Genomic DNA, 11,418 nt, shown 5'->3' on the forward strand with positions numbered 1-11,418 from the left:
TTCATAAACATCTCTGGGATGAGAGCCTCCTGCTCCCAGGAGCTTCCTACAGAGCCGTTGCTCAGTGCCCACTTAAGGTTTCTCTGCTCCAGACCAGGGAGTAAAGCCACAGGAACCGCTGGGGAACCAAGGAACAAATCTTCTGTTTGGCTGGCAGCCTGTGCAATACAGGTGGAGCTGAGAAAATGCAGACAGAAGCCATGGGGACCCAAAGTGAAGGGGGCCAGCATCTATGAGATTCCTGCAGCGGCCAGAGCTGGTGAAAAACCACCTTCGAAATTAACTCTGTACCATGTTTTATGGAATCCTCTTTAACTCTGCTTCCTGTAGGGAGTCCTAGACTTATTCCCTTCTTTAGTCATTCTTCCTCAACATCCGCTAGCATCCTGTGCAATGTCACTGTGGGAAATGCTGAGTTGAGTAATAAAAGGTGGAATTGGAAGCCTGCTGGGCACCAGGCTGCAGGAGTCACGTGGCCACTTTGGACCTCAGCTTCTCCACCAGGTTGAAGGAAGCACGTGGCCTGAATTGGCTTAGCCAGGCCTCGCCTTATTCTTCAGCTTGGCTAAAGCCTGAAAGCGGGCTGCAAATAAAGAAAAGGAGGGAGGGATGAAGAGGAAGTAGCCGAAGATCTCTTAACCCGGGTCTTCCCCTTGCCTGCAGGAGGAGTCTGCACATTCCGAGAAGGGCCCAAGTGGGCTCAGGTACAGAAAGGCAGAATCCCCCAACACGCAAGAGGGAAGGGTGGCCTGAGTCAGCTCTGAAACCTGTCCTGATGAAACAGTCCTGGGCTCCAACTAGTTACCCAGTCACTTAGGGGAGATGCAGCCCTGTGCTGGGGGACTGTCCTCATGGAAGTCCTGCCCTGACCTTCTTGATGCAATGTGTGGCCTCCTCCCAGGTTTCTAGGGGCAAGCTGGCTGTGATCTGTGATCTCTGACATATACTCTCAGGTCCTCTAGGAACTGCTGCTTTGATTAACTGGGTCTGATCACACTTAGTGTGAGCACATTCTCAGACACACTTACATGCACACACATACAAACACACACACACAGCATCATTGAAAGACCACAGTTAGAAAATGAGATTTACTTTGGCACTTACAAGGTAGTTTTTTATAAAAGTATCCATTTTTATAAAAGTATACAAGCATAGATATGTGTTATTCTAATTAGGACCCCATTCTTAATTTCTTCATTTGTGAAATGGGGATAATTCCATCACCCTTGCATTTATTTTTCTTTTCTTTCTTTTTTTTTTTTTTTGGTACCCAGGGGCACTTAGTCTCTGAGCCACATCCCCAGTTATTTCTTTTTTATTTTTAATTTTGAGACAGGATCTCTTTAAGTTACTTAGGGCTTCGCTAAATTGCTGAGACTGGCTTTGAACTTATAATCCTTCTGCTTCAGCCTCCAGAGTCACTGGGATTATAGGCATGCACCTGTGCGCCCAGCCTCCCTTGCAAATTTGTTGCAAGAATCAGAGGTCTTGTAAGCAAACTACTTGCTCCAGTAGATAGCAGTTGCTTGAAAGATGATAGGTATCATCATCATTGTCACCAGTTTTCGCCTCCGTTTTGCAATTGCACTGGTAAAAATCAATGTCTGCCTCATACAAAGAAATTTTTAAAAGTACGCTTGTCTCTTGTCTCTGCAGATACCTCCTTATGTTGTCTGCTATAGAGCTATCAGTTTAGAGGGGAAAATTGCCCTCCAATGCCCAGATGAAACAGTGTACCAATGGACCAGCTGTTCAAGGGAGAAGTCTTTGGTTTTGAATTTATTTTTTCATTCATTCATTTCCTGTTGGGTCTATGCTCCTGCACAGCAGTTGTAGGTGAAGCCCTGAGGCCTGGCACCCCCTGATCTGCTCCTCTGAGAGGCCCTGTCAAATCTAAGCCACTCTGCCTCCATGCAGAGCACTCCAGGGCAAAGGGCCGGCTCCGTACTCCTGGACCCAAAGGCAAACATGGAAATGGGCAGACTACACAGCAGCAAATGCCAGACAAAGGCCAAAATCAAACATTTTGCCACCACATTATTCCTGAAAGCAGAAAAGCAGTGTCAACATCCGACTTGGGGCATGCATTTCAAAACCAGATCTGTGTCGTTTCAGCCTGAAAAGGTGCAATTGAAGGTGCAACCATTTTCATTATTTTAACCAGTGTGCACTTAAAAAGCTTGTCCCTGCTTTGCCTACATGCACATGATTTATATTAATTCAGGTGGGAATTATACAAGTTCCAGTGAGTGAGAATTAGGCACCTTAATGGGGAAATGCACAGTTTCTGTGACTGTTGTTTATTAAGCTTTTGTGTACCACTTTATATTTCAAAAGCCCTTTCTAGTCATTAGTTACAATATCTCCCCAGCACCCTATGAGTGAGGTCAATAAATAGCTGGGGTTGTGTTCATCTTAGAAATATTGTTTTTCAGCTCTTTTGGTTATTTAGAGTTCTTTTTCTCTTGAAAGGACTGTTTTTCTGGCCTTTTTACCACCTATGTGCATACTCCTAACCTTTGAAGAAACGGGCAGATTCTCTCCTAAGCTTCTATCAGTGTGATTAGATTTCACATTCTAAGCAAACTCCTAAGCTGCTTAGGAACATAATTTATGCACATAATTTTCCATGTGGTGGATTTTCTTGCCTTTGTTATTATTTTTTTTTCCTTCCCTGTGGTTGTGTCTCTTAGCTGCCACTTGCAGGAACCCCAGGGGATGTCCTAATAACACTGGTGGTGACACCATAAACAGACTATAATCAGAAGACTGAGGGGCCCGGAAATATGTAAAAATGTTGCTGGTATATCAAGTGTCCAGTACGTTGCGCACACACAACGGGACATTGAAGATTTTTCAAATGATCTGTAAATTCAGGCTCCTTCATGAATTACTAGGTCAGGATATTAATGAGCAATTACTAGTTCTCAATTCAGCATTAATGGATCCTGTTCCTACTGTATACTTTTTTGTGGTGCTGGGGATTGAACCCAGGGCCTTGTGCATGCAAGGCAAGCACTGTATACCAACTGAGCTATATCCCCTGAACTTTTGAAGATACAATTAATCCTCCAAAAATGTGGGATTGTCCCATATTACAAATAAGGAACCAAGGCTCAGAATCGTAGTGGCCTTTCCAGGAGTCACTTCTGCAGTGAGTAACATCAGGACTCATTTTTCCCATACTGTGGTTCTTTCTCTGCATTCAGCCTCCCTTTCCAGGGTGGCTCCAACAGCACCCGTGTCCCCAAGATTCTTTCTGTTGCATTAGTGTGAGGACATGAGGATATTTATTTTATGACTAACCTGTAGCTAATTATAGATTCATGCGCAAACACAAATGTTTTTCCCTGTGCTACACAACTTTAGGTATCCTCTTTTTAATCATCTTTTTGGGGAGAAGAGGTGGAAATGGACCATTACCATTTTAGTTCTGCTACTCAAGTGTGGTGGGGAAATCTGCTATCTACCTGATCATCATTCAGAAGCCCATCCCAGTGAATCCCCTGTCCTGCAGGGAGAAGCCTGGCTGGCTTGACCTTCACTCTTGTTGTCTCTCACTGAGATAATCCTCTGCATCCTGAAGGTGATGGTTTAGGCATCCTTTATTCAGGAAGCTTTTCCTTGATGCTTCCCCTTGACTGCAACCTTGCTCCTTGTCCCCCAACGACCACAGCAGTTCCACCACCTGCCATTGGTCAGGAAGGTGCATCTTGCCTCTTGTTAGTTACCATCCTCTTCCCTGTTAGGCTTTGCTCCCTAAAAACAAGGATTGTGTTCCACTCAGTTCCCAGTTAACTCAGTGAATAAAACAGGGGAAAAATTCCTTGAACGAACTACAGAAAAAATAAGTTCTGAATTCAAGGCCCATATTAAAGGCCAGACAGGGCCCCAGTGGTGGGCTTGTGAGGTCAAGGATAGCGCACTAGCAGACCTGGAAGCTGCGATTCCCATGTGCCATTGTGCCAGTTCTGCTGGAAAGAGTGATCTGATGGAAAGGAAAAGAATTAACTCGTGGCAAAACTCAGATGGAGCTGCCCTAACCAAGGGTCAGGGCTTGTTCTTTAAACCAGTCTGAGATACCAGAGGCTTTGATCTTATGGAATGACTTGATAAAGCATTAGGTTGGCATTTCTAAAACAAATTTAGTCCCGGCCATTTCCTTGCTCAAAACCCTTCTCTAGCTCCCAGGAATCCTCAGCAGAATTTCCCAATCAGTGTGCCATACACGGGTGACATTCCCTGAGCTTTGGGGTAATTGATTGGGGCCAGGGCAGCTGGAGCCCCTGGATCAGCCCTTCTGTCCATGGGTTATTAGAACATCATTTTAATCTTGGAAATTGCATGGAAATGGTGGAAAGCACCTGTGCATAAATGAAAGACTTTTCAACTCATTCCCTGCTCACCTTCTAACAGTTGCCCCATAGCATCCCATATTAACCAGCACACTCTCTGGGTCATGCATAATCCAGTCTTGCTACCCTGTCTCCTCCCTCCATTCCTTGGTCCATGTTGCTTCCCCAGACTCCCCACCCCCCTCCCCAGATGCCTGACCAGATCCCAGCCAGGCCCGGTGAGCGCCCCCACCCCAAGTCCCATTAATAAGCAGCACTCATCCTCAGTGACTGCAGTGATTACGTGGAATCCTAGTGGAGTGGGAGTCAGAGAGATGGAATCTGTATTCCCACAGAAAGGCCTGGCAAATGTTGCCCCTCCGGTAAATGTATGTTGAGCTAAGATCTTAAATGTATCCCATGAGACTGGGAAACAACGGGAAGAAAACCAAGTGCAAGTCAGCCTCCATTGGTTAGCACAGAGTAGACACTCAATAAATAACTTGAATGAATGAAAGAAGAAAGGTAAAACTCATTTTTTAGTGTGGAATCCGTGAGTCTCAGTGAAGACATGACTAGTAGAGAGAAGGAAGATGGAGTAGTTGGAGATGTTTCAGAACAAGTCGCACCATCAACACTACAGTTCTTATACAACTTTGGAGGCATTTCCTGGCTAAATCCTCATGCCTTTGCCCAAGGAGACATGAATTGGGATCAGGATGTTCATTGCAGCAGCATTTTTTGATGGGGGTGGTTTGGGATTTTTTGGGGGGCACTCGACCACTGAGACGCATCCCCAGCCTTATTTTGCATTTTATTTAGAGACAGGGTCTCATTGACTTGCCTAGTGTCTCATCATTGCTGAGGCTGCCTTTGAACTCTCGATCCTCCTGATTCAGCCTACCAAGCTGCTGGGATTACAGGCCTGTACCACCACGCCCCGCTGCAGCATTGTTTATAACAGCAAAAACATAGGCCATAACTAAATATAGTTCAGGAGGGGAATACTCAAAAAAAATTGTGGTATGTTTATAAAATGAATGAAGTAATTGCATATTTGAAATATTGACATGGTTAAATCTTTTTTTTTTTAATACCAGTAGGTTTTTCCTTTATTTTTTTTCCCTATAGTTAACACAGGTAAATATACAGTGATACTGGGGCTGGGGATGTGGCTCAAGCGGTAGCGCGCTCGCCTGGCATGCGTGCAGCCTGGGTTCAATCCTCAGTACCACAAACAAATAAAAATGTTGTGTCCACTGAAAACTAAAATAAATAAATATATAAATATTAGAAATTCTCTCTTTCTCTCTCTCTCTCTGTCTCTCTCTCTCTTTAAAAAAAATATTGCTCTGTCTTCTATCTTAAAAAATATATATATACACAGTGATACACAACCCAACATGATTAAATCTTAAAGAGATAACAGTGGGTGGAAAGGCAAGTCAAAATGGGAAATAGGTGATGCAGAACACCAAAACCAACATATATTGGTTGTAGTCATATACATAGAGAATAAAAATATAAAACCAGGCATTGACATGAAGCACAACCACCACGGGAATCTGGTTGCCTCCATGGAGGAGAGTAGGTAGGATAAGTTGGAAGATCTCTGAGTGGTGGGTATTTTTTACATTAGTTTCTATGCATTTTTTACATCAGTTTCTCTTAGTTTGAAATAACTTATCATTTTAAAAGTAAGTTAAAAACCACATAATTAAAGTCTCGGTCACTGGGATAACAGACTTGTGTTTCTCCATTTAGTCCTCTGGACATTCTTTATCAGACGCAACCGCAGCCCCCAGCTCCAGCTTCAGCCCGATTTTGTGCCCTGAGATGTCCTCTGTTCTTGACCCCACCCCTTTTCCAGTAGTCTAGCAAACAGTGCTGGGTCACATCTGCCACTTAGGCTCAACAAGTCTTAGCACCATTTAAAAGTATCAGTTCTCAACTCGGCCCCCAGAGACAGGCCAGATCTACCGTGGATCACTCTGGAGGCTTTAAAATGTTCATCTAGATCTTCTAAAATCCCCTCCCCCATTTTTTCTATATGTTGGAGCCTTGATCCAACCTAATTAGAATTAATTTTTGCAACAAGACATAATGAAATTCTCTTTCACACATTTGACTCGAGTCTATTTTTTGCATCAATCACCAGTGACTTACATCGCAATGTTCTCTTTAACTTGTAAATGTCTTTCCTTTTTCACCGAAGAAGCAATCAAATAATACATCTGTGGCAAATTTTACTGTTTCTAAAAATATGTCCATATTTGGGGAACAGTTTCAGTGGTGTGCCAGATCTTGCTCATATGGCTCAGGAGGGCCAGTTGTCTTGCATTCCTTCCCAGCTCCGTGTTCAACGACATCACACAACTCTCTTGAAGTGACCCTAACTGGGGGTGTTTACACCATGGAAATTGGCATGCGCTTCGAATGAGGTGGTTTGGGTTTTCTCCAGTAGAATTGTTGGGTAAAGGCCACCAGCCTACCACAAGGGCATGCCAGTTCTCTGAGTAGTGTAGGGCAAGCAGCACTCTCCTCATGTGGCACAGGTAGGACCTGAGAATCAGCCCTCCTTGGCTCTGCGGGGGGTAGACTGGTAGGCGCTGCACTGGCCTTAAAGTCAGGCAGATCCGAATGAGTCTGATCTAGTGACTTTTAAACTGTGAGTTGGACAAGTGTCTGAGTCAGCCCCTCAGCCTCCCCACGGATAAACTAAGGATGATGAATAATACCTTGTAAAGAGCTCGGGGGTTTTAAGGAAGTAGTATATGCAGAAGCCCTAATGAAGCCCAAAGGAGATCGATAAAATGGGCCTTCTGACTTACGAATTCTTCCCATCTCCATGCATGTGTTTTAGTACAACTCTGTCAACCAAACACCCTTCACTCAATGGTGAATATACTTTTTCTCCAAATATGTGCCATTTGATTAAGTAAAAAGTCTTAGAGTCACCATTTATGTCTGACTTGGGGAAATCAGTCTTCCTACAGCCTTAGAAATGTATGTACCAGGTATCGACTGAGTTCATTTTTCAACTGCCTGGAGTTTGCTCCAGTGGCCGTTCTGCTGAGCTAAGCATCCTGAAGAGGATTGATTGGGGGGGGGGGGGGCTGGGTGTAACCATCCCATCAGCCACACCAACTGCAGTGGCCTACAGGGACATTCTCTTGGCTGTTCGTGTTCTCAGCTCTGGGCTTTCTCTGCACATTTGGACTGAACCTGTTGGTAGACAGCTGTTTCTAAGCCACTCACCTAAGCCAAGATGTACTTCCCAATTAGATTGTAATTAATTGTAGAATTAATTAATTGGCCTGAGCAGTATATTTAGTTGTGCAAGCATTCTTAAAAATACCAAAGGATAAACAGTGGAAATTTCCCTCCCTGTACCATTCCCAATTCACCCAGATCCCTCCCCACAAAAACCCTAAGAAGGTGGGAAGGAGGAAGAATCCAGCTCCTATTACTAGTTTCTTGTGAGGCCAAAGACTTTAGAGCTCATCTTAAAGACCCAGCATCAGCATGGCCTTCAGCTGAAGTTGAAACACATGCTGACTCTGCATGAGCCGGAGAAGACCCTCTGGCCACTGGGAACACTGAGGCCAGCCCCACACTTGTCAATAATTGTTAAGCAGATTTGCAAAGACAAATAAAGTCACAGAGGAGCTGTTTCTGTCTGTAAAGATAAGTCGTACCTAGGCCACAGGTATCAGCCATACTGACTAAGAGTGTCCTACCTCCAGGGAAAAAGGCAGGGGGAAAGAAAGGTACTGCTTGTCAAGAGCAAGCTGGGATCGTCACTGTCACTGTTGGGGTAAAGCATGCACAAGTTTGCCATTTTAGCTACATTTATGTTACAGTTCAGTGACGTGAAGTCCACAGCCTATTGTGGTGCGGCCATCACCACAGTCCAGCTCTAGAAGGGGCGAGGCACAGTCACCCACCCCACTGGTTCTCGCTGCAGCCCTGGGGGTCTTGGTGCTTCCTTGTGCAATGAGAATGCCTCAGACACACTGTCCCCGAGAGACTGTGGCTGTGCCAAGCAGGTATGCCTGTCTCTGTCTTACTGTTACCTTACTCTCCTATCCTATGCCATTGCCCAGGGGTGATTCTGCTGCTTCTGGACAAGCTGCGGAAGATGAAATGGGAGCAGATGTGGAGACTGACGGCTGAGAGGGAGCTCATGGGCATGCTGTCTACATCCTTGGCTGACCAGGTGAGTGGCCAAGTTAGGGCTGTTATTCTGAGTGCCTTTGGGTAGGTCAGCATACAGTGTGTTATCTCCATAACACACCTGCAACGATGGGCTGATAAACAGGAAAGGTTTGTCTTGGCTCAGAGTTTCTGAGGTGTCAGTCCTTGGTCTCTTGGCCACGTTGCCTTGGGCCTGTTGCAAGGCAGCATGTCACAGCAGGAGCACGAGGAGGAGCAGGGAAAGTCACTCACCTCCTGACCAAGATAAAAAAGAGAAGAGGAAGAGACCCAGGTTCCACAGTTTCCTTCAAGGGCACATCCTCAGGGGCCTAAAGACCTCCCCCCTTGGCCCCACCCCTCAAAAGTTCCACCACCTCCAACGGAGTTCTGGGGGGGACCTGGGCTCAACCAGGCCTTTTAACACAGTCCAGATGCAAACTTGCCGCAGCCCTTGTGCTGTTGCTCACGGAGATCTTAAAGCAGCTGGCTCTGGGTTATTTTGCCACCTGTTATTGACTCCGAGGGAAAGAGCTGCCTTGGCCCTGGCAGGCTGAAACACTGCTCCCCTCACTGGTTCTTCCTTTGGTTCATTTGTTTGTTCATTTAGCGTAGTACCCTGAGCACAGTGGACACCAGGGCCATGCTCAGGAGAGGTAGGACAGATGAATGGGGATGCAGCTCTTGGTCTCAGGGAGCTCATGGTTTTTTGAGGCAGGATCATAACTTGCTGTCAGTCCACTGTGCCGAGAGGAGGTCACTGTCTTCATCAGAGCCATGGCAGGCCCCTACTCCCCCTGGCCCCAGTGCACCACCACTTGTTTCCTAGTCGAGTTTTCATGCCTCCATGGCAAATAAGTCTAACCTGTCAGGCTGAGACCCTGTCCTGGTGACCCTGAACTTGAGGGAAGTACATTTAAGTGGGAAGAACAAACTTCCTGGCTCTAGAAACCTCCCTATTATCCAGGCAACCTGAAAAGATCCTTGAACTCTGTCCATATCAATAGATATTCATAACAAAACCATTTCTCATTTTGACCAGGAAAGTCAGGAGCCTCCAGTCTTTGCCCTTGGATCAACAGGTCACTATAGATTTTGACCTTGCTGGGATGTTGGTGGCTGTCTTGGGAACACAGAGATGATTCCTCTGCATTTTGTCATGTCACCTCCCTAAATCCATGGCGCTCATCTCCGTGCTTCTGTTCAAAGTTCAGTTACCTGAATCCTCAAGTTCCCACACAGTTTTCTAATACAGAGGAAACCAGATACTGTGCAGGGTAACTTTTCTATTTTTTAAGCATTGCTATTTGGGATTTCTCAGATAGCCAGAAACTGATTTCCTTTTCTAAACAATGAGATACGGTATAATGAGTGAGTTAAAGAAAAAAAAATCCTTGGGTGCTCTCTTAAGCCTGAGAGGACATCATCCATCATCCTCATGTTGTAAGTCAGGTCACCAAGGCTTGAGTGTGTCCCCCAGAGCTAGCAATTGTGTGACCATGCCCAGTGAGGATAGTCAGGTCAGCCAAGTCCTGTAGCAAAGGCCCATAACTCACCTCCTGGTGCCACCATCCATGCTGGCTAATAAGTGTGGCCCCTGAGAGAGCTTGGAGAGGAGCCCAAACCAGGGGACTGGTCCAGAGACAAGGGAGACTTGGCCTGGAAAGGGGGGCTGCCTACTCTGGCCTTGTGGCCTGTAGGAGTCTAAGCAGCATCCATCACAAGCCCACCCAATGCCCAGGAAACAGCTGCTGGAAGGGAGGATCTATAATCTGTCTCAGCCCCTGGGTGAGCTGGGCCACTTGTCACCACATAGTTTCCTCCCTGGGAGGCTCAGGTGGAGAACTCTGGGCTCCTGGATGGGACGGTAGGAGGGGAGGAGAAGAGACTTCATTTATTAAATGCCAGGGAGCACAGGAAAGATGCTCCCTTGTCTGCCCCCACATGAGCTCCCTGCCTGATGCTCTGCGAGACCTCAGGACCACAGGCGGCCAGTCGGCCTGCGGCATCCCTACCTCCATCCAAACATCATCGCTTGGTTTCTGGAGATAACAGGCCAGAGAAACGCCCTGGGTGCAAACTGTCCTGTGCCCAGGCAGGATGCCCAGGGCGCCCTCCCACAGGGGACGTGCTGCCTCGGGAGCCAGAACCGGAGGCCGAACCCGCTGCCTGCCTTGACCCCGCTTTGGCTCTCATCCCCCAGGATATTTTCAATGCCGTCATCAAGCAGAACCCCTTCCTGGTGTATCAGCTGCCCTGCTTCTGGAATGTGCAACTGTCAGACCACACCCGCTCCGAGCAGTGCTACAGACACGTGTCTGATCTAAAGGTAGGGTCAAGACAGGCCTCTCGGGGCGGGGCGTGGGCCCCACCCCCAGGGGAAGGGTGAGGAGCCCTGGGGAGCAGAGGGAAGCTGCGTGGGGGGTTGAGGGGGCCCAGATGACTGTGAGGTTGGTGTGCAGCTTGGTGAAAGAGAGGGGGGCTCCAAAGACCAGAAAGGGCATGCTTGTCTTAATCCGTTGGCTCTGTGTGTGCTTGCGCGCGTGCGTGTGTGTTGGGGCTTTCTGGAAAGCATAAAGACCTCTGGAGTAAGAACCAGCTTGTATGATTATTTTTCTTGCCATCTGCTGCCAGCTGTTTTGGTTCATGTCACCTCCCCGAAATCCATTCATTTCAGTCAAGTGAAAAGGAAGTGACGAAGTCCTACTCTGTGCCAGGCGCTGTAGATGCTGATGTGAATAACTTCCCATTTCCAAGTCCCTTATGGCATAGAGGGAGTGAGAAATGTGTTAAGGACATAGGCGTAAAAAAAAAAAAAAAAAAAAAAGAAGACAGCTGCTGTGGAGCTTGTGGTAGGTGTGGGAGGGTCAGACATGGGATGAAGCAT

General features: G+C 46.7%; 1 protein-coding gene across 1 annotated transcript in view; it reads left to right on the forward strand.

Annotated features, from left to right (window-relative positions):
• Nucleotides 1–10,860, forward strand: part of LOC144251258 (xylosyl- and glucuronyltransferase LARGE1-like) — a gene marked incomplete at its 3' end in the record, with an annotated part of 138,966 nt that extends 128,106 nt beyond the window's left edge. Inside the window, exons 3-4 of the mRNA XM_077794280.1 lie at nucleotides 8,444–8,556; nucleotides 10,735–10,860. Of these exons, the coding sequence (XP_077650406.1) occupies nucleotides 8,444–8,556; nucleotides 10,735–10,860 (239 nt within the window). The remainder of the gene's footprint in view (nucleotides 1–8,443; nucleotides 8,557–10,734) is intronic.
• Nucleotides 10,861–11,418: the final 558 nt, after the last annotated feature.

Source organism: Urocitellus parryii (assembly GCF_045843805.1).
Source record: "Urocitellus parryii isolate mUroPar1 chromosome 12 unlocalized genomic scaffold, mUroPar1.hap1 SUPER_12_unloc_1, whole genome shotgun sequence".
In the NCBI taxonomy this organism is placed as follows: Eukaryota; Metazoa; Chordata; class Mammalia; order Rodentia; family Sciuridae; genus Urocitellus; species Urocitellus parryii.